The 24,471-nt window shown below is 41.8% G+C and overlaps 1 protein-coding gene across 2 annotated transcripts in view; it reads right to left on the bottom strand.

The window, feature by feature from the left end:
- Positions 1-2,496: 2,496 nt before the first annotated feature.
- Positions 2,497-24,471, bottom strand: part of LOC144593707 (4-galactosyl-N-acetylglucosaminide 3-alpha-L-fucosyltransferase 9-like) — a 58,782-nt gene continuing 36,807 nt past the window's right edge. The window contains exons 2-4 of one of the 2 annotated variants that reach the window (XR_013547282.1): positions 19,730-19,930; positions 12,056-15,117; positions 2,497-10,187 (exon numbers count right to left, since the gene is read on the bottom strand). Coding sequence is in view for 1 of the 2 variants with exons in the window: in XM_078399677.1 (XP_078255803.1) it covers positions 14,033-15,117; positions 19,730-19,862 (1,218 nt within the window). In the remaining variant the exon portion in view is untranslated. Of the gene's footprint in view, positions 15,118-19,729; positions 19,931-24,471 lie in introns of both variants that reach the window. The other variant, XM_078399677.1, reaches the window with a different exon arrangement.

Raw genomic sequence — 24,471 nt, 5'->3', positions numbered from 1 at the left:
GTGCAGAATACTCCAAGAGCAGTCTTCCCAACAACATGTACAGTTGCGACATGATGTTCAAACTCATGCCCTGATCAATGAAGGCAAGTGCGCCAAAGTCTTCTTCATCACTTTGTCTACCTGAGTCACTACTGTCAGTGAGTCATATACCTGTATCCCTGTCCTCCCTTGAAGACCCTACTGTGTCAGTCCTGCCCTTGTTTAACTTACCAAAATGCAGAATCTTGCACTTTTTCCAAGTTAAATTCCATCTGCACCAAATTGGCCCATTTTCCTAGTTAATCTAAAAACATAGCACAAAAAGTAAGGAAATTTGTGTTTGGTAGATTATTTCTTTGTTGTAACAATGCTTCTTGGCAATAAATCTTATACCGTTGGAAAGCCTGTTTATTTCCCTTTTAAATGGTGCCACATTTGTAAGGAACATGCATTTGTGGGATGAGCAGCAGAGCTGAGTATATGGGATGCGCCCATGAAAAATTTGCCAAATCTTCTCTGCCAATGCCAAACAGCTTATTCTGCCATTGACTCTTGTTCGGTGTTGTTTGGTGGATTGGATGATTGGTCTGAAGAAACGAGACATATTGACAATTTAACAATTTATTCATTTAATAAACAGGAGCCACAGTAGCGTGTGGAAGAACCATACACAGCCACAACAGCCTGGCACCTCCTCCTCATGCTGGTCACCAGCCTGGTCACACACTGTTGTGGGATGGCATCCCATTCTTGTCAGCACCTGGGGGTACCAGAAGCTCAAAACAAGAGTCAATAGCAACAGCAGAATAAGCTGTTTGGCATTGGCAGAGAAGATTTGGCACATTTTTCATGGGCGCATCCCATATACTCAGCTCTGCTGCTCATCCCACAAATGCATGTTCCTTACAAATGTGGCACCATTTAAAAGGGAAATAAACAGGCTTTCCAATGGTATAAGATTTATTGCCAAGAAGCATTGTTACAACAAAGAAATAATCTACCAAACACAAATTTCCTTACTTTTTGTGCTATGTTTTTACATCTTGTTATAGTCTAAAATATCCTTCTTCACTGTCTACTACACCATCAACAAACCTACTAAACATATTAACAATATTGTTATCTAAATTGACACACAAACATGCACCAAGCACTGACCCGTGCAGCATTTCACTGCTCGGAGGCCTCCAATCTAAATAACAACCAGTCACTACCATCCTCTGACTCCTTCCACCAGGACCACGTCTCGCAAAGGGCAGCTCAGTGACGCAGTGGGAGAACTTCTGCTGCACAGCGTCAAAGTTCTGGGTTCGATCCTGAATGCGGGTGCTATCTGTGCGGAGTTTGTACGTTCTCCCTCTGACCGCATGGATTTCCGCCCACATTCCAAAGACGTGCAGGTGTGTAGAGTATTTAGCTTCTGTAAATTGTCTCCAGTGGGTAGGATAGAGCTGGTGTATGGGTGATCGCTGGTCGGCATGGGCTCGGTGGGCCAAAGGGTCCATTTCCACACTATAACTGTAAACTAAATTAAACTAAACGTATGAAGCTACGTTGTTCTGCAGCAAAAATGTGTAACCTATCACTGGAATTTAGAAGGATGAGAGGGGATCTTATAGAAACATATAAAATTATTAAAACCTATTGTCTATTGTCTATTGTCTATTGTCTATTGTCTATTAAGGGATTGGACACGCTAGATGCAGGAAACATGTTCTCGATGTTGGGGGAGTCCAGAACCAGGAGCCACAGTTTGAGAATAAGGGGTAAGCCATTTAGAACTGAGATGAAGAAAAACTTTTTCACACAGAAAGTTGTGAATTTGTGTAATTCTCTGTCTTAGAAGGCAGTGGAGGCCGATTCACTGGATGCATTCAAAAGAGAGTTAGTTAGAGCTCTTAGGGCTAGCGGAATCAAGGGGTATGAGGAGAAGGCAGGGGTACTGATTGTGGGTGATCAGCCATAATCACATTGAATGGCGGTGTTGGCTTGAAGGGCTGAATGGCCTACTCCTGCACCGATTGTCTATGTATCTATATATCCATGTATCTTTCTTTTAACCATCATCAGTGAACATGTAAATCATTGAGAACTCTTTTAACTATTGCTGTTATTGGGTGGACTTGGGTAATGATTCTTGCTGTTGTTTAGTGTTGGGTTTCCTTTGTTGCAAAGCATAATTTTGTAGATCCTAACTTATTTCTGTACTTTGCTTCATTACCTTCATTTTCATGAGAAGAGACTATTGTTAAAATAAATTCACATTGAGCTGTAAAGCCAAATTTCCTCATTTATATCCTAAATTCACATTGTACCTTTCTACTCCTACTCCTAATGATACTTCAGAATCTGAATTTTGGAGAATCTATGGATGCATGCATGCATGCAGTATATCTTTTCAGATCCCAACTTTTCTATGATTCAACGTGCACCCAATTATTTTGAACGATTTTTGCTATCAGTATAAGAGAAGATAAGAATACTGAGAAGTACATCTTATATTTTAATATGTCTGTTTTGTTATGTACAAAATTATGTGCAGTTTTCATAATTTCAGGTATCCACTAGAAATGACTACTGCAAAGCACATTTAACAAAATACGATGAAATATTCAACAAACAAGTCAACTCACAAAGTTGTTCAGGACAAGTCATCACCTTGAGTACAGTTATTACAATATTATTTTATGGCAATATAAAAAACATGGAAAGTCACTAATTTGGCAATGTCTTGTTCCTTGCTGGTGTGAATGGCTTACAATCTATTATTGTCAGGGCTTAGTGTAAAGATCTGAAACATGCAACGATGTGGAGAGACATTTCAATACAATTCTTTCTTTTTTTTCCTTACAAGCAAGAAGGTGGAACTATTTTAGCCCTTACAACAGAAAGTTTCTTATTGATCACTTTTACCTTTTTTCTCCTATTTAGTTTTGAATATAAAAGCTCTAACTGTTTCATCAGTTTTTAAAATGATCAATTGCATTACCTGAAAAAAAAATCTTGAAATGACAACAGCCAAAGTGATTTTAGTGACAGAACAATTCAGCTTTCCATTTCTTACAATTTCTTACAATTTAAGAACACAAAAATACAATAAAGTTCCTTTCTATGATACTAGAATTCTAAATGAAGAACTACTGCAGTTTGACATTTCTACCTTGGAAAGAGTAACTTCATATCAAGTGGCTGGGTTTGGTTTGGTATGAAAAGTTGACTTTGTTAACCTGGATCACACATAAATTTACTAGATCAGATTATTTAGCTATAAGCTCATTTTTTACAAGAGTTCATGGGTGCTGACATGAAAACAAGTGGGAATATAATAAAAGATTTCTTACTGACATATTATACATATTAGACATAATACATGTATAATATTTTATATACAATAAATAAGATCATCTCCTCCACAGCATTAAGATCAGGATGCTGTGGAGTTGTATTTAACTTGTATTTGGCTAAAACTAATACAAATATAAGTAAATTCATACATGCAGAATTCTAATATAGGTCTATCTCTGAAATGGATGAATAGATTAGTTCTATGCTTATCCTTTTTACAATGTTGGTCATAAAGCACACAGTGCATAAAACAAAACTTATGCATGACTCATATTTCAATATATGATTGTGTTTTGATACAGTTTCTTTTAACTCTGGATTTTATTTAAGTTCGCTCAGCCAACAGAGAAAGTGTTTAACCAGGAAACAGGAAATTTTAAAACTGAGATGGTCCCCAATAGTTAATAATCTTCATGAGGCATAAAATTAGTTTGTCAGTGTTTTTTAAAAAAAATCAGGATTTTATTTAAATTAGCTCAGCCAATAGAGAATGTGGTTAACCAGGAAAAAGGGAAAAAATTAAGACTGAGACAGTCCCCAATATTAAACAATCTTCGTACACGTCATAACATTAACATTGTATACATTGCAAAGAATTTCATTGTGCCTAGACTCATGTGACAATAAAGTATTCCATTCCATTAGTTTGCCAGAGTTTAAATTTAATCGTAGCATTTGAAATTTTATTACCTACCTTCAACTCCTTTGGACATTTTGATGAGAATAATCTATTCAGTTGATTATTAGTCTCTTCTTGTCTGTTCCAGTTTTGAGACAGTTAGAGTCATGGGGTTATAAAGCATGGAAACAGGCCCTTCGGCTCAACTTGCCCATGCCGACCAAGACCAAGGATGGAAAAATCAAATACTCAAAGGCATAGCTATAAGGTGAGAGGGGCAAAGTTTAAGGAGATGTGTGGGGCAAGTGTTTTACACAGAGGGTGGTGACTGCCTGGAATGTACTACCAGGGGTGTTGGTTGAGGCAGATACAATAGTGGCATTTAAGAGACTTTTGGATAGATACATGGATATATAGATAATTGAAGGATATGTGCAGGCAATTAAGAGTTGGTTTTGGCATCATGATCGGCTCGGACTTTGTGGGGTGAGGCTCTCGTTTTTGTGCTGTATTGTTCTATGTTCTATGTAGGAAATCGAAGGATATGGATCATGTGCAGGTAGGTAAGAGTATGTCTTGGCATCATGTTCGGCACAGATGTTGTGGGCCTAAAGGCCTGTTGCTGTTCTGCACTATCGTACGTTCTACGTTCTAAATAAAGGAACCATTGGTATTACCAACATGCCTTCCCATTTCACCACAGCTGCAACATGACTACCTGTAGACTGCACCAGTATGGCAAGGTTAAGCACAATGTGTGGAGTTAGCATTTTATTTTGCGAGTGATTCAATTTCTCAATGTAATTTCACAAGCACTGTTTTAATTGAAACAGATTTTGTTCTTGTAGATTCACTACTAACCTTCCAGTAACATTTCTACACTTCTCCTGCAGTAATGTTTTGTTTTGGTTCAGCCTGATAAGGTCTGTAGTATACATTTATGAAGCCAACCAGCCCAGTAGGCAGTAATTATTTTGGGTCTCTGCAACCTGAGGATCTGTACCGATTTGAATGGGTTACTCATTGCTTGAAGCCCAATAAACTAACCAAGGGATAACATAATTGCACTGGGAATAATGGAGTGAATTACAAAGAAAGCACCAATTGCTTAGAAATAAGTCTATTTTCTGTCAAGGGCGGCACAGCGACATAGCAGTAGAATTGCTGCCTTACAGCGCTGGAGACCTCAGTTCGATCCTGACCTTGGGTGCTGCCTGTACAGAATTTGCATGTCCTCCCTGGGACCTCATGGATTTTCTCGAGTTTCCAAAGACATGCAGGTCTGCAGGTTAATTGGCTCTGTAAATTGTGCCTAGTGTGTAGGATAGAACTATTGTACGAGGATTGCTGGTCAGCCTGTACTCGGTGGGCCAAAGGGCCTGGTTCCATGCTGTGTCTCTAAACTAATCACTAAATTCTACTAAAGTTAAGTGAAAGCAGTGGTAGCTTAGGAGTGGTTAAAGTCTTGTTGATACATGAGGAATAACAGAATCGCAGCAGACTAATCAGGATAAATCAGTGTGTTGATGAGTACATTGTGGTTAACAGTGACAAAACACGAGACAATTGTCCCGTGTAGGTTATTTGACCATGATAGTAACTGGAGAAAAAATTGTACATGGCGGAAATTGGAAACAATGGCACTGGGCCTGTACTCGCTGGAATGGATGAGGGGAAACCTCATTGAAACTTACCGAAGAGTGAAAGGTCTGGATAGAGTGGATGTGGAGAGGATGTTTCCACTAGTGGGAGAGTCTAGGACCAGAGGACAGCTTCAGAATAAAAAGTCGTACCTTTAGAAAGGAAATGAGAAGGAATTTCTTTAGCCAGAGTGTGGTGAGTCTGTGGAATTCATTGCCACAGACGGCTGTGGAGGCTATCATTTGGTATTTCTAAGGCAGAGGTTGACAGATTCTTCATTAGTAAAGGTGTCAAAGGTTACAGGGAGAGGTTAAAAATGGGGTTGAGAGGGAAAGATAGATCAGCCATGATTGAATGGTGGAGTAGACTCGATGAGCCAAATGGCTTAATTCTGCTCCTATGACTTATGACAGAAAATGCTGGAAGCATTCCCTGAACCTGGAGAGTAACAAAGTCAGCGTTTCAGATCAAGATTCCTTCACCAGAAATAGAAAAGTAAGAAAAAACTTGAAACAGAGAGGTATAGTCATATATGAGAGACGACAATCTGTGGTTGACTGCAATTGTTGCAACGTGCCCTGAGAGAAGATGAGGTCTCTCAAGCTTACACTGGGCAGGATGCTGAAGACAGATTTCAGGAGGAAAATTAAAGTGCATGATGACTGGATGTTCATGATCATCCTTGTGGAGAGAGTGTTCGACAAAATTTGCAATCTGCATTTGGAAACTCCATTGTAAAGGAGACTTGATTGTGCACACTGTAATGCATTAACTTGGAAGAGGTTTACTACAGATATTGGTAGAGTGGGTAAGTTTATTACAGATATTTAAGGTATTGCATTTTGGTAAGACAAACCAAGGCATGATTTACACAGTAAATCATAGGGCTCGGAGGGAAGGGTGTTGTGGAACAGAGAGATCTGGGGATGGAAGTACATAATGCCATCAAAGTGGCGATGCAGGTAGACAGCATGATGAAGAAAGCGTTTGGCATGTTTGCCCTCATCAGTCAGTGTGATGAGTACAGTAGTTGGGACATCATGTTGCAGCTGCACAAGATGTTGGCAAGATCAGGTAGTAGGAAAGGTTTAGATGGATATGAGCCAAATGCAGGCAGGTGAGACTGGTGTAGATGGGACATCTTGGTTTACATAGAAACATAGAAAATAGGTGCAGGAGGAGGCCATTTGGCCCTTCAAGCCAGCACCGCGGTTTACATAGAAGCATCGAAAATAGGTGCAGGAGGAGGCCATTTGGCACTTCGAGCCAGCACTGCCATTCATTGTGATCATGGCTGATCATGGGCAAATTCGGCCATAGGGCCAGATTCTGTGCAGTATGACTCTATGCTTCATCTACGCTTGATCTGCCCGCATTTGGCCCATACCCTCTAAACCATTCCTATCCAAGTGCCTGTCCAAATGACTTTTAAATATTGTTATCGTACCTGCTTCAACCACCTCCTCTGGCAGCTTGTTCCAAAAGCCACGACACGCTGTGCATTACATTTTCCCCTCTCACCTTAAACCTATGTCATCTGGTTCTTGATCCCCTACGCTGATTTATAAGACTCTGAGAACTCACCGTATCTCTTCCCCTCATAATTTTATACACCTCCATAAGATCACCTCTCAGCCTCTTGCGCTCCGAGGACCAGTCCTGGCCTGCCCAATCTCACCCTTTTGCTCAGCCCCCCGTCAGAATCATCGTAAATCTTCTCTGCACTCTTTCTAACTTCATGACATCCTTCCTGGAGCAGGGTGACCACAAAGCCAATTCTCCATCCAGTTGGCTACGTCTCCCTGGACTGCATACGATCTAACCTTTATGAGGAGCCTACCATGTGGAATCTTATCAAAGGCCTGGCTGAAGTCCATAGGGACAACATCTACACCTTTGTGCTCGTCAACCTTTTTGGTTACTTCTTCAAAAAAAACTCAGAGGCGTAAAGCACAACCGCATGTAATACCATGCTGACTATACCCTGTAAATCCAAATGCATATTTATCTTCTCCCTCTGAGTCCTCTCCAGTAACTTGCCTACCACAGATGTTTGGCTCCTTGGTCGATAGTTCCCAGGGCTTTCCTTGCAGCCCCTTCTTAAATAGAAGCATAACATTAGTCACCCTCCAGTCTTCCGGCACCTCACCTGTGTCTAATGATGATTCCTAATGATGATTCTCAGACAAGGCTCCTGCAATTTCTTCTCAAGCTTCCTACAGTGTCCTCAAATATATCTGATCAGGCCTGAGCGCTCTAACTACCTTTATACACCCCAGGACATCTAGCACTTTCTCGACTGTAATGTGGATGTCTTCGGGACACCCCCTTTAACTGTCCTTAGCTCACCTTTATGTCTTTCTCCATGGTAGATGGAGGAGAAATGCTTGGTTGTGGTCCTTGCTCATCTCCTGTGTCACCGTATGGAGAAGATCGCTTTGGTTTCTGAGGGGCACTATTCTCTCTCTAGTTACCCTCTTTACCTTAAAGTATTAATAAAATCTCTTTGGATTTTTCTTAATCTCCTGATCCATTTTTGCCCTCATGGTTTCCTTCTTTTGGATGCTCCTCTGCCCCCAAAACTCCTCCAGGAACACACTTGATCCCAGCTGCCTACAGCTGGGCCATGCATCCTTTTTCCTGACCAGAACTTCAATTCTCACATCATCCATATTCCCATCTGCTTGGCCCTTCATTTTATCAGGACCATGCATGCTCTAAACCATCATCAATACACTTTTAAAAGCAAAATCGAACTTTCTGATTGTCCCTTTGCCCACATCCAATCAACTTTAGCTAGTTCCTGTCTAATGCCATCAAAGTAAGCCCTGATTCAGAATTTTAACTTGTGGACCCACCCCGCCTTTACCCATAATTATTTTAAACCTAATAGAACTGCAGCTACTAGTCCTGAAAGGTATGCCCACTGATACTTCAGTTACTTACCTTTCCCAATTTGCTAGGAGAAACTTTCCCCCTCTCCATTGTCAGGCCCTCTACATATTGCCCGAGGAAACTTTCCTGAACATAATTGATAAATTCCACCCCTTAGCACTATGATAGTCCCACTCTAAATTGGGAAAGTTAAAATCCCCCTATGATGGCCCTATTAGTTTCAGTTTCAGTTTCAGTTCAGTTTAGTTTATTGTCATGTGTAGGTACATGTAGGTACATGATATACAGGATTAGTGATCACATGATTAGCCTGCAAAATGTCAACCTCCCGGCATATTTGTTCTTCTATTTGTTCTTCAACGTCCCAGTTGCTCATATGTGTCCAGGCCCTGATTTTATCTGCCTTGCCTGTCAGGCCTCTCATATTGAAATAAATGCAATTCAATCCAATAGTCCGTCCTCACCCTCTGCTGTGCCTCTGCCTATCCTGTCCATTGAACTTGGTTTCACAGCCTCTTCCAGCCTCTCACCTGCCGCCTCATACCTGCATCGGATTCCCGCCCCTTGCCAATCTAGTTTAAACAGACCCGTGTATTATTTTCAATGTAAGAGACTGAGGGCTGATGTTTTAGTGGTATATAAAATCCGGAGGTGCTTAGATTGGGTGATTGCACACAGTCTTTTTCCCAGATTTGGGAATCAAGAACTAGAGGGCATAGGTTTAAGGTGAGAAAGGAAAGATTTATTAGCCACCTGAGAGAAAACCTTTTCACACAGAGGGTGGTGCTTAAATGGAACGAGGTAGCTGAAGACATGGTTGAGGTGGGTGCATTAACAGCATTTAGAAGATGGTTGGATAGGTACATGGATAGCAATATTTAGAGGGATATGGTCTAATAGGAGTAAATGGGACTAGATGGACTAGCATGGACTAGTTGGTCCGGATTGCCAGTTTTTGTGCTCTATTTGTCCGTGACTCTATTACTTCTTGTTTATCAGGAACTTGATTCACAGCCCACCACTACCTCCGGTTACCATCCTAGTACAATATTAAAAGTACAGTCTACGTTTGCATAACTTAGAGCCATGTTAGATATAGATTCATTATATTAGCTGTTAAGTGCAAAATGTGATTGTAACTGGCAAACAAATAAACAAATGGCATCATGCTGAAACCTTTATGTTGGTCGATTATGTCTGCCTCAACCCATTCTTAAGAAAATTTAAGTTATTTATATTTATATTATTCACATTTAAGGAGAATGGAATTTTCCCTCTCCAAGTTCATTCAAAGTTGTGAAGTTACGAGACCCTTGACAATTACAACAACAACAAAAATTCACTTCAAACAGCATTGCAGAACATTGCAACTTTTTACTTGAAATGTCCTTGATGTGAAAAGAATAGGTCTATTGAAAAGAGTAGACAATGTGTGAAACTGGCAACATAAAAAGTTGCTGGAGTAACTCAATGGGTCAAGTAGCATCTCTGGAGAACATGGATAGGTGACATTTTGGGTCAGGCACCTTCTTCAGACTGAGTTACTCCAGCACTTTTTGATTTTTACTTTTGGTAAACCATCATCTACAGTTCCTCGTGTCAACGTAAAAGTCCATTAGGTGTAAGCTTTTCTCTCTCATTTTCAATGTAAGACCAACCATGTTTCTTGCTTTGCAGATGCTGCTGACCAGCTCACTATTTTCTGTTTCTATAAAATAAATATGCTGATGAAATGAAAACATTTTCTGCTGGCTGGAAAATACCCACCAAGCTTGTGAATCACAGAGTATTTCAAAAGTGGAATGTATTCAGGTCATGGTTTAAAAGAAATAAATACATACATCAAAGTTAATCAACAAAACCAGAGGTACTTTTGAAATAAATTATCAAATGGAGCTGAATAGATGATAAGTTATTATCTATTGTTTCTAATTCATCTGAGGATGGTCAAACATGGCTTCAAGGATCGCTTTAATCTAGCAGAACCCAGAGCAATTCAATACTATCTTCTAATTGTACAAAACATTTAGCTCATGTATGAACTGACCCAGTACTTGAAATGTTAGGGCATTATGCAATGCATAAATACACACCTGAGAGTGACTTTTCATGTCATTTGCAATAAGTTCCCTTACAAACCAAATATTTGACCAATTGGCACAAATGCTGAATAGACACTATCTCTAGAATCTATGTATCTACTCTCTATGAATGGACTGAGAAAAAGGAATAAAGACGTTTGATAAGGAAGGAACATGGTTTTGAGCCCCAACTGTACGACAGAAACATATATGAGTATTTATGTGTAAATCAAACTGCTCAGGGTCTTTCAAAGAAGGATAGGAAAGAATAAAAATGCTGAGATGAAGATGTGAAACAAAGAGAGGTGTGGTTAAAGCCTTGCAGGAAGGCAGAGCTTAAAAGAGATTTGCAAAGTCAGAGAAGTTGGGGCTATGAAAGGAACTGCAGAGAGTTGAGATTTATAACTGGCCACCAAAGATGGAGAAATGGAACTGGAGGAAAATGTCACGTATCTAGAAAGTTAAGAAGGTGGGTTATAGCACTCCAGAAGGTTATAGATGTTGGGTGAGATGGCGTAAGGAGTTAAGTTCAAATATAAGTAATCAAAATATGTGGAATTGGGAGACTGGAGCCAATGGAAGGAGATGCTCTGAATAACGGGGCTACATGTAGGCTGAAGATGGTCTCAGTTTTGAGTAAAGTGAATTGTAGCTCATCCATGGTGTGGATTGAGGCAAGCAGTCTGATGTTAGCGAGGAATCGTGATAGTGGTAAAGATGTAGTTACGTGTAGAATCTGATTTCTTGGTAAAAGGCGAGGTTCCAAAACTGCTAAATGTCTGTGAGGATGCTGTGACTTTGGGTGCCTCTGGGCTCATAAGAGTGTGACAGTGTGAAAACAGGCCCTTCGGCGCAGCTTGACCACACCGGCCAACATGTCCCATCTACACTAGTCCCACCTGCCTGAGTTTGGTCCATATGCCTCTAAATCTGTCCTATCGATGTACTTGTCTAAATGTTTCTTAAACATTGCAATTGTCCCTGCTTCAACTACCTCCTCCGGCAGTTCGTTCCATGCACCCACCACTCTTTGTGTGAAAACTTTAGCCCTCAGGTTCCTATAAAATCTTTCCACCCTCACCTTAAACCTATGTCCTCGGGGTCTCGATCCCCCCACTCTGGGCAAGAGACTCTGTGCATCTACCCAAGCTATTCCTCTCATGATTTTGTACACCGACATGGAACTGGTGCTCAGAGGGACATGCAACATGACAACACGTGCTTAAGATTGTCCAACTGGACAGTTCCCACCGACAGGCCGCTTTGAACAAAGCAAAGTCTTTTCCAATGAAAATTATTTTGTTATCTTACATTAATTCAGCAGCTTATATGTAATCAACCTAATCATGGCAATTAGATATTAAAATTAATGACCAACTTTGGATTCAGAACAGTGATGAAATATGGTTCAATCAATTAGTTAATGAATTAATATCAACAATCAGAACAACAGCTTCTCAGTAAACAGTTGACCACCATAAAGTAAGGAACTTACAGTAATAGAAATGCACAGGTCAGAAGGTGCCATTTGTTTCCTTGCCCATGACTTTAACCCCAAGGTAAGTGATATGTCTGCTGGTAGTTGCAGCAGAGAGGATTGATTGTTGCCTTGTGATTGAGCTTGGTTGGCTGTGGTTGCTGCCCAGGACAGCTTAGCAAGTACTTCAGGGAAGATATCTGAGCCAAACTCATCTCTGTGGTCCTGATAACCATGAATTAAATTTCAGTTCCTTTGGAACCCTTCCACAAATTAAGGTATTTTGTTTGTATCTACTGATTGTGGAAACTATTTGTGGCAGGTTTCTCCAGGCATAGTCGTCACTATTCCTGGCCACCTAAAATGTGCTTCTTTGCTCCCACAATATCAACATAGCCTGACTTGCATATTTTAAAAAGGATTCCCACCAGCACGGTTCAGGTGTCCCAATTGTTTCAAATATTGAACTCCACTTTGCCAAATTGGGAGCCTTTTACTCCACTCTAATATCTCCTCAGCCCTGTTTCCATCAGAAGGGATGAAGAAGGGTCTCGACCTGAAACGTCAACTATTCCTTTTCTCCAGAGATGCTCTCTGACCCGCTGAGTTACTTCAGCTTTTCGTGTCTATTCTCGGTTTAATCCAGCATTTGCAGTTCCTTCCTCAACAAAATTGATATCTTTGTACTGGCCAATTGTAAAATTGTGTGAAGTCCACCATGCCCACCATGAATACATATTGTTTTGTAAATTTGCAACTGATAGTTGAGTTCTATCTCTGGTCAAGCCATGTAATAACATTGCTGTTAGAGGTCACAGAGGCTGGTCTTTAAGACTGCTTGTTATATGTCAAATAATCGCAACAACCTAATGGAAGTCAGAAGAACTGATTCTCATTTACAGTTGGATTTGCTGCCACTTCTCTTCCTGTATTGCCAAGCTTGAAGAGGTCCTCCTCCATTCTCCAAAAGGATTGCCATCCATCTCGTTTGTTCATTGTCAGTGGTTTATATTTCCTTCTTGTCTTTGATTAGGTGTTGACCAAACCTCACTTTCATGGCAACATATCTTTCCTTTGGAATGCCACCAATCCTATACTATCTTATGATGATTCCAGATGAATTTCCATTCTTCCCAATTTGGATCCACCCTGGTTCACAGTCATGCTCATGATCACTGCATTCTGGGAACCTTTCCTCATGCTACACCTCAACACCTGTTTGCTCTTGACCTCTCCCTGCAATTGCACTTGTTCACCCTATCTCATGCTGTGGGCTTTAGTACCATATTGGCACATTTGATGCTGCAAGCGACAATTATTTTCCTTCCTTTCAGATGCTAAAAATTAAAATCTTCAACAGCTCCAGAATTCCAAAAGTGTTCCATATCTTTCTCCCCATTCAGTTCCCTCTGACCCCATCTCTCCCCTGCATCTCACCCTCAACCTTGTTTCCACTATTACATTTGATCTTTCATACTGATTCCTTTTCTTTCGGCATTAGCACAGCCTAAATATGCACAGCGTATTGCAGAGCCCTGCATTTCAAAGCTTTTACCTTCTTTGTTTTATCTCACTTTCTAACTCTTCCACATTGTCCCTATTCATCCATCAATCAGATGATCTCAATAATCCCTTGGCCAACTTATCAGAGCCATTCCTTTTATTCGGTACATTCCTTCCTCATTTTCTCAGAAACTTCAAACAAAGGTGGTTTCTTTCTTCTGCAAATTGGACAAAGGTTTTATTTTAACCTAAAACACAAACTCTATTTCCTTTTAGGCTGAGCATTTGCATTATCTTAAATTTTTATTTCTCCGCTGGAACTCAGTTATCGTTGAAAATTTAACCAGGAACAATCCATCACTTTTAGTACGCGAATAAAATCAATTATTTTGTTAAATTAGAGAATTAATCTAAAATATCTTCTTTTGTGGATCAAAGCGAATTGAATATAATCAATGCTGCTGATGATTGACACTATTTACATACTTCAGTTCAATCCCAAAACCATTTCTCCAAACTGGAGAGGGATTTATATTCTTTATGTTGCCGAATATTTCCACAGACGGAGCATGCATGTTCATCCCAGAAACGAGTCATTCTCACTTTATAGAATTTTCTCCATTTGAAGTAGCTCATGTACAAATTTTCATTTCCATCCAACAAGTGAAGGTAATCAGCAAGCTCTTTGGGTGAGAGAAAATCATCCACGTGAATGAAGGAATTGGCTGGAATGTAATTTTCATAGTTTTCCCTGGATGGACCCAGGACCACAGGAACACTACCCGCAAGCAGAGCATTGTAGAGCTTTTCAGTTATGTAATCTTTATGTATTGAATTCTCAAAGGAAAGATAAAATTTACATCTAGATATTGTTGGGATCAAGTCGTTATTGCTCAGGTATTCTCCAAAGGCTTGACCATATGTGTTAATTTCAACATATTTGTAAAGTTCATTGTAATATTTCACCCTGGCGTGGTCAGAGTTCCAGTTGCTTACGACCCAACACACTAGGCTGCTTTTACTTGGCAATTCAAAGGCTGATGGAACTCTATTAATTGTTAGCGATCCATAAGGCACAGAGATATCTGAGTCCCTTCGATATGTCAAGGTCAAATTGAAAAGTCGGTCAAGTTCCATCTTTTTTGGAGTGTGAGTAGGTGACTCCAGATTCATCCAAACCCATTTCTGAAAAACAGGTCGAGGCTGTGTGGGCAGATTGGACATGTCCCCACTGATATCCCTGTGATGGATAAGGACGGCGTGGGATTTATTGTACATATTTTTATCCACAGTCAAACGACAATCACGGATGTTAAACTCAGATTCACATGAATTGAGCTCAAATGTCTGACCAAAAGGCCACAGCCAAATGAGCACGATGGTTTTATTGTCTTCTTTCCGTGAAGCAAAGATGTTTCTCATGCGTAGAACTGAGGTGGCCGATTCCATCGGAGCATAAATCCAATTGTTTGATGGCTTAACATAGAGCAACAACAAGGTTAAAAGGCAGCCCAAGATGATGATGGAAATTAACAAGGTGTGTAAAATTCCTCGATTGGATGAAGTCATAATGTGTCCTGTAAAAGAAAAGAATGAAGACCATTAGGATCCAAGGAACATGGTCCCTTATTTTACTTAAATTGCTTAATTAGTTAGAAAATTGCCTGAAGTTCCTTTTGTGCAACTGAGTGGTATTTGCCCAGGTGATATAAAAAAATATGTCACCAAATAGATCCAAAAATAAATACAAAATTAATACACTCCTCCTAATTCTAATGTTTCCACATTCACTTCCCCTTCACCCCACTCCTCGAAACATTTTGTCAGTGCATTTGAATAAACGTAACTGGACCTGCATGTTTTTCCAAACCATCTGTGGGAGATTAGTTCTGATTTATTTAACACAAAAGACTTTTTCGAGTATTTTGGAAAGTTTATAAACCTCATTCCAAAAATTAAATTGTTTCAAGTTCATTACAATTTTCATCATCAATTGCAATGCAAATTCAACATAAAATCATTATGACCATTTAATTCCGTATTCAATAGACAATAGACAATAGGTGCAGGAGTAGGCCATTCGGCCCTTCGAGCCAGCACCGCCATTCAATGTGATCATGGCTGATCATTCTCAATCAGTACCCCGTTCCTGCTTTCTCCCCATACCCCCTGACTCCGCTATCCTTAAGAGCTCTATCTAGGTCTCTCTTGAATGTATTCAGAGAATTGGCCTCCACTGCCCTCTGAGGCAGAGAATTCCACAGATTCACAACTCTCTGACTAAAAATGTTTTTCCTCATCTCTGTTCTAAATGGCCTACCCCTTATTCTTAAACTGTGGCCCCTGGCTCTGGACTCCCCCAACATTGGGAACATGTTTCCTGCCTCTAACATATCCAACCCCTTAATAATCTTATACGTTTCGATAAGATCCCCTCTCATCCTTCTAAATTCCAGTGTATACAAACCTAGTCGCTCCAGTCTTTCAACATATGACAGTCCCGCCATTCCGGGAATTAACCTAGTAAACCTACGCTGCCCTCAATAGCAAGAATATCCTTCCTCAAATTTGGAGACTAAAACTGCACACAGTACTCCAGGTGCGGTCTCACTAGGGCCCTGTACAACTGCAGAAGGACCTCTTTGCTCCTATACTCAACTCCTCTTGTTATGAAGGCCAACATTCCATTGACAAAGGATATACCCAGAAATTATCAACATTAGGAATTGGATGAGACAGATGAACGCAACAAAATCATAGAAACATAGAAAATAGGTGCAGGTGTAGGCCATTCGGCCCTTTGAGCCTGCACCGCCATTCAATATGATCATGGCTGATCATCCAACTCAGTATCCCGTACCTGCCTTCTCTCCATACCCCCTGATCCCTTTAGCCACAAGGGCCACATCTAACTCCCTCTTAAATATAGCCAATGAACTGGCCTCAACTACCTTCTGTAGCAGAGAATTCCACAGATTCACCACTCGTCATACAGATTTGGATCATGGATTTCGTTGTAAGCTCAAATTCAAATGCAAATTTTTGTCATTTGCAATAACACCGCTGTTGTACTTTATGAACTCTACTGAAACATCCTGGTGAACCTCTTCTGTGGTTTCTCCAATGCTTCCATAACCTTCTTCCAAATGTGGCCTTATCAGTGTTTTGTACTACAGCAGCATGACTTCCCAACTTGTCTACTCAATGCCCCCACCGTTGAAGGCAAGCATACTGTATGCCTTCTTTACCACCTTATCCAATTGTGTTGCTGCTTTCAGGGGGCAATGGACTTGTACCCCAAAATCTCTCTGTACATCAATGTTCCTAAAGGGCCTGTCCCAGTTAGGCGATTTTAAGGCGACTGCCGGCGACTAGGCTGTCGCCGAACTTTTGCCGGGGTGTCGCGGGCATGATCGTGAGGAGTCTTCAATGAACTGTAGAGGATCTCGGCGGAAAGATTTACCTGCTAGAAATTTATCGGCGATAGCTGGCTTGTCGCCAGGTATCGTTGCTTATTGCGGGCGCTGTCGCACGCTGTCCCCAGGTTTGCTAGGTTGTCGCAGATGCATTTAGAAGCGCGTAATATTAAATTAAGAAAAGGCATTTGAAGATACCAGAAGATAGTTTTGTTTAACCAATTTATTTACCATCAGGACATTTGACAGGTAGATTGGAGGCGACAGTTTGACGGTCAGGTAAGCGTGGGAATTTTGCGATAGACAATAGACAATAGGCAATAGGTGCAGGAGTAGGCCATTCAGCCCTTCGAGCCAGCACTGCCCTTCAATGCGATCATGGCTGATCACTCTCAATCAGTACCCCGTTCCTGCCTTCTCCCCATACCTCCTGACTCCGCTATCCTTAAGAGCTCTATCCAGCTCTCTCTTGAAAGCATCCAACGAACTGGCCTCCACTGCCTTCTGAGGCAGAGAATTCCACACCTTCACCACTCTCTGACTGAAAAAGTTCTTCCTCATCTCCGTTCTAAATGGCCTACCCCTTATTCTTAAACTGTGGCCCCTTGTTCTGGACTCCCCCAACATTGGGAACATGTTTCCTGCCTCTAATGTGTCCAATCCCCTAATTATCTTATATGTTTCAATAAGATCCCCCCTCATCCTTCTAAATTCCAGTGTATACAAGCCCAATCGCTCCAGCCTTTCAACATACGACAGTCCCGCCATTCCGGGAATTAACCTAGTGAACCTACGCTGCACGCCCTCCATAGCAAGAATATCCTTCCTCAAATTTGGAGACCAAAACTGCACACAGTACTCCAGGTGTGGTCTCACCAGGGCCCGGTACAACTGTAGAAGGACCTCTTTGCTCCTATACTCAACTCCTCTTGTTATGAAGGCCAACATATGAAGGAGGAGCCAGCGCTGCCGTCGCAGCTGCGGCTTGCCTGCAGTCCGTCTGTCTTTTGTGTTTTTTGTTGTTTTTGTCTGAATTGTAGTTTTAATATGGTGTAGTGTTTGTATGTTATGTGGGGGGGAGGGGGTGGGAGGGAACGGGAACTGTAAAATTCTCTCTCCCGAACGGAGACGCGACCTTTGCTTCTGTGTCGTGTCTCCGTTCCTGTTGCGGCCTACCACCGGCCATGCACCTGGGACCACCTGGGGCTCTGGTTCGCAGAGCCCGTGGCGCGGACTCACCACCTGCGGCGCTGGCTGCCTGCGGATGCTGCGGGAGCAGCTGCGACTCATCTCCGGAGGCTCCGGCGTGGGCCGCGTGGACGACAGAAGCCCGCAGGCCCCTGGGTGGGGGCCGACATCGGGAGCACCGGCAGCGGCAGCGACAGCGTCTTCGCCCGCCCCGAATCGCGGGGCTTGGGTCGGCCCTCCGCGGACCTTTCACCGTCTGGCGCGGCCTGGAATAGGCCGTGGACCTTTCACCGTCCAGCGGGGGCTTCAATGTCGGGAGCCCCGACCGCCCCGACGTGGCAACTCCAACAGCCTGACCGCGGGAGAAGACAGCAGGGAAGAGAAAAAGACATTTTTGGCCTTCCATCACAGTGAAGAGGGACTGGAGGAGATTCACTGTGATGGATGTTTCTTTTTGTTTGGTGTTAGTTGTGATTGTATGTGTTATTGCATTTTTATTGATTATTCTTATTGGTCTTATTGTTTATCTGCGGGTAGTGTTTCATTTCACTACACATTTATGTGTATGTGACAAATAAACGACTATTGACTATTGATTCCATTGGCTTTCTTCACTGCCTGCTGTACCTGCATGCTTCCTTTCCGAAGACGGTGTAATTTCTTAGCCAGGTGCTAGTTTCACAAAAAAAGTAACTAGTATCGACCTGACTCGGCATTGTCACGGTCATTTTTCGTAGGGTAAAAGAAAATGTTGCCGATCTGCTACAACTTTGACAGTCGCCGGCAGTCGCCTTAAAAATTGCATAACTGGGACAGGCCCTTAAGGCTCCTGCTTTTTCTTACATCTGGCCTCCCAATCTGCATCACCTTGGGATTGGCTATTAGTATCGGTTTATTACTTGCACATTTTCTGAGGTACACTGAAACAATTTGTTTTGCGGGCTACACAGGCAAATCATACCATACACGAGTTTTTCACAAAGTGAGAAAAGAATTTCACAAAACGTTTTACATATAGGAGATGGAGGGTACATGTAATGAACAACTAGATAAAGTACTTGAGGCAGGTACCATTGTAACATTTAAAAGACACTTGGACAAGTGCATAGATAGGAAAGGTTTGGAGGGATATGGACCAAACAATGGCAAAATGGAATTAGCTTAGATGGGCATCCAGGCTGCCATTAACGAGTTGGGCCAAAGGGTCTGTTTCTGACTTAAAAATTCATCCGAAGACACTAAGGGAGGCAAAGGAGGACTTTGCTAGACCCTTGAAAGAGATATTCATATCCTCTTTAGCTATGGATGAGATGCCAGAAGATGGGAGAATAGTCAATAGAAAATAGTGCCTTTGTTTAAGTGCAACAGGGATAATTCAGGAAATTATAGGCCAGCAACAACAGGCCACCTTTCAAGATTTACTCGTATTTGGAAATGCAAAGACTTATCAGGGATAGAAAGCAGGGCTTTATGCAGAGGAGGTCTTGTCTCATAATGACATCTTCTGAGGAAATGATGAAGATAATCGATGAGATAGGACAGTAGCTGTTTCAAAGCATTTAGTAAAGCAACAAAGTTCTCATGCCTTTCAAGCTCCCGTATCTTCTCTCAGAAGATGGACGATCGAAAAGGGAAGGACCAGGTGGCAGGTATCCTTGATGATATTTGCAGCCTTCCTGATGCATCCCAAAGGTGGCTTGGATGGAAGGAAGTGACATTGTCGAGATCAGTGCAGTTGCGATATCAGGCCGAGATGCATTCCGTCAGAATACTTTCTGTAGTGCATCTGTGGAAATTCAAGAGAAACCATGTGAACATGCAGAATCTCCACAGATGCCAAAGAAAGTAAATACAATACTGTGTATTCCTGGTCACTGCATCAACATGAAGAGACCAGGTTATGTTGCTGGTGATATGGATGCCTTGGAAATTTAAACTGTTGACCATCTCTACAACAGTTCTATTGGTGAAGACAGGATTCTCTTTACCCCCCCCCCCCCCCCCCCCTCCCCCCTCTCTTCCCAAGAGCAACAATTAATTAATTTGTCTTACTGATGTTAAAGACTAAGTTGTGGCCCTGATACCTTGACCCAAGGATCGTGATCTCTTTCCTATACTTTGGCTCGTCATTGTTGATAATCTGACCGACATTAATGGTTTCATCGCCAAACTTAAAGATTGAGTTGGTGTTGTACTTGGCCACACAGTGATGGGTGTACAGGGAGTAGAACAAGAGGCTGAGCAGGTAAACCTGAGGGACACTAGTGTTGAGGGTCAGGGTGGAAGAAATGTTATGACCAATTGTAACTCATTGAGGTTTTTTGGTCATGAAATCCAGAAGCCAGTTGCAGATGGAGGCCCCAAGGCAAAGGCCCAGAGGTTTAGGGATGAGCATATTCAGTACTATGGTGCTGAAGGCTGAGCTTTAGTCAATGTTTAGAGTTTAAAGTTGAGAGATATAGCTGGAAAGTGGCCCTTTGGGCCACGAAGTCCACATCGACCCGTACACTAGTTCCATGTTATCCCACTTTTGAATCCTACTTACTAGGGGCAATTTACAGAATCCAATTAACCTACAGACCTGCATATCTTTGGAATTTGGGAGGAAACCAGAGGGCCCGTGAAAAACCTATGCAGTCACAGAGGGAATACGCAAACTCTGCGCAGACAGCACTCATAGTCAGGATCAAGCCTGGGTCTTTCATGCTGTGAAGGTTGTATGAAATCCTTCTTAAGAACAGTTTCTTCTATATTACTATTAGATACCTGAACCAATCATCTTTTGCACAACCACTTCTCAGTGATGCTGCCATGTACTCTTATGCTTAACTCTACCAGTTATTCTGTTATTAGATGTTATTTTTTAAAATGTTACAATCTTTTAGCTTACACCAATATCTTGCACTATTCTGCTGGTTTGCATTCATTGTTGTATCTATCGTTGTAACTATCATCACTGCATGTATACTGTTTACCCAGAACACTTCATGTGAACAAGGAATTTTGTTGCACTCTGGGCTATATGACAATAATAAGCATCTAAATTAATCTATTCTTGGTAAATTGGTTCAGACAATTAAGGCCCATAGGATCCTGATGAGTTGGTATGCTGGATACCAAATTAGCCTGGCCATAGATGACAGAGGGTGCAGAAGAGGTTTAACAGAATGCTGCCTGGATTAGAGGGCATTAACTATAAGGAGAGGTTGAACAAACTTGGATTGTTATTTCTGGAGCGACAGAGGCTGAGGGGGAGACCAGATTGAAGTATCTAAAATTATGAGAGGCAGTCAGAACCGTTTTCCCCAGAGTGGAAATGTCAAGGACCAACATTAATTAATTCACCTATTTAATTTTGAATACCGGGAGCTTGGAGGCCAACCTCTGTGTTGGCTCGATTTGGAGTCATACCTGTGATTATATGCGTTGTTCCATGCTGACAAAACCCGGCTATAATTATCCAACCGGCAATCCTGCACTGTCCTTTCCTTTTAACTCCCTGAGTCTCCATCACCAGAATGAACTCATCCCCTTTAGATCCTTACCCCTAGCTCTCATTATTTCACTAGCTGGGAATCAAATGAAGTGTACCTTTAATGAAACAGCTCTCCATCGTGTGATGGGGTTGAGTCTTCGGCCGTGCAAGAGGTATCTGATGAGGAGGGTGCTTCTTACCAACCACAAACCAAGGTACAGGCACTTGCTCTAGGCCAATGCACTGGACGGTCTAGGCCATTTCGCTGGATATTTTCAAGAAAGAGTTAGATTTAACTCTTAGGGCTAACGGAATCAAGGGTGTATGGGGAAAAAAGCAGGAACGGTGTACTGATTTTGGATGATCAGCCATGATCATATTGAATGGCAGTGCTGGCTTGAAAGACCAAATTGCCTACTCCTGCACCTATTTTCTTTGTTTGTTTGTAAGTTCTACTCATGAGGCAATGTACTAATTGGCTTTTATAGACTGCCTGGGGTAGTATGTAGGCCCGTTGTCATCTGTGTGTAACTGTCATATTCAGTTCTAAATTCTCTCACCAAACTTCATTTTGGGGGTAGACACAAAAAGTTGGAGCAACTCAGTGGGACAGGCAGCATCTCTGGAGAGAAGGAATGGGTGACTTTTCGGGTCGAGACCCTTCTTCAGACTGAACTGAACTAAACCAGCATCTGCAGTTCTTTCCTATTCATTTTGGAGAGCATGTTCATTGTGTATGTATGAAAAATCCTATCGAAGACCTTCTTCTGGTCAAAGATGACCAGGCAAGCATCCATACCCCCTGTCCCACACATAGATAGTCATATCGCTGGAAAGTGCAAGACTGTCAGAGCTCATTCTGCCTAAAACAGCACAGGTTGAATCCAGGAGAATCTCCTTTCCCAAGTCAGCTGGAAAGAATAAGCATGACATAATTCTGTTTGATGAGCAATGTGAGTCATGTTCCATTTGAATGATCACTGTAAATTTACAATGATCCATTTCTGAATCAGCAATTACTGGTATTGGTATGGTTTATTATTGCCACGTGTACCGAGATACGGTGAAAAACGTTGTTTTGTGTGCTAGCCAGGCCAATCGCAGCGTACGGAATATGGACTATAGCAAGTAATGGAAAACAGAAAATAAACAGAGTGCAGAAAATAACCTTACATCTACAGGGATAGTGCAGATTAAAAAGAATGCAAGGGTCACAACATGGCAACAAGGTAAAACAAGGTAAACCAATGATATAGAAACAAGGCACTGCAAATGCTGGTTTACAAAAAATAACATAACATGCTAGAATAACTCAGTATGTCAGGCAGTATCCCTGGAGTACATGGACAGCTGTCACTTTGGATCGGGACCCTTCACCTAAAGTAGAGGAACAGCACCTCATATCTCGTCTCTCCCTAACCCCCCCCACCTCTTCCCTCTCCCCTGTGCCCTACCCTGTGTACAACCACGGTGGCGCAGCGGTAGAGTTGCTGCCTCAGGTTCGATCCTGACTACGGGCGCCGTCTGTACAGAGTTTGTACGTTCTCCCCGTGACCTGCGTGGGTTTTCTCCGAGATCTTCGGTTTCCTCCCTCACTCCAAAGACGTACAGGTTTGTAGGTTAATTGACTGGGTAAAAATGTAAAAATTGTCCCTAGTGTGTGTAAGGATAGTGTTAATGTGCGGGGATCGCTGGGCGGCGCGGACTCGGTGGGCCGAAGGGCCTGTTTCTGCGCTGTATCTCTAAATCTAAAATACCCGGACTCTCACCTATTTCTCCCAACCCCCCCCTTTCATGGATCAACAAAGTGACACCTGTGACACCAAAAGAAACACTGCTTTTATCTTTTTCAAGAAACCATCTCTTTCTTCCGACAAGAGACCTCTCTCACGATAGTAGCAAAACTGCTGCAGAATCATTGAACCAGTCAGGGGAGTCAATTAACCCCAAAAGGTAGAAAATACTGAAAAATCTCATCAAGGGGCAGCAACCGTGGGGAGAGAAACAATGTTGATGTTTCAGATTGAATGTTTTAATTGGGATAAAATGGATATTATTGCATTAATTTTTAATTAATTTGATGGATAAAAATAAGCTTTTATGTGTTTTTCCACCCACCCCACACCCCCGACATCTTTAAATAGTGCATGGACTATGTTTCATATTTGAATTCAGTAAAGAAAACAGGAAAATCAGGGAACATGGATTAAATTAAGAACAGGTGGTGAATGCCAATGCTGGAACTAACATTGGACACCTGCCTAATTTTCAAAGACAGCAAATGTAGCTTTGTTACTGGGCTCACTCCAAAGGCCACAGACTGCCCAGTATATAACAGGCTTAACAGTTGTCGGTTCCCTTTTGGATTGGATGTCTCATGATTTGCAATTTATATCGAACTTACTAATCATTGTTAGAATGCTTCCATATATCAGTTTCAGTTTAGTTTATTGTCACGTGTAACGAGGTACAATGAAAAGCATTTGTTGCGTGCTATCCAGTCAGTGGAAAGACAATACATGATTACAGTTGAGCCATTTACAGTGCATTGATACATGATAAGGGAATAACGTTTAGTGCAAGGTAAAGTCCGATCAGAGATATTACGAGGGTCACCAATGCGGTAGATTGTCAAAATATGTTCTATGCACTATGTTTAGTTTAGTTTAGTTTAGTTTAGAGATATATAGGAAAATAACTGCGGATGCTGGTACAAATCGAAAGTATCACAAAATGCTGGAGTAACTCAGCAGGTCAGGCAGCAACCCTGGAGAGAAGGAATGGGTGACGTTTCGGGTCGAGACCCTTCTTCAGACTGATGTCAGGGGGGGCGGGACAAAGAAAGGATATAG

This window comes from Rhinoraja longicauda, chromosome 5 (assembly GCF_053455715.1).
Source record: "Rhinoraja longicauda isolate Sanriku21f chromosome 5, sRhiLon1.1, whole genome shotgun sequence".
Lineage (NCBI taxonomy): Eukaryota > Metazoa > Chordata > Chondrichthyes > Rajiformes > Arhynchobatidae > Rhinoraja > Rhinoraja longicauda.
This window is presented reverse-complemented; position numbering and strand designations above follow the sequence as displayed.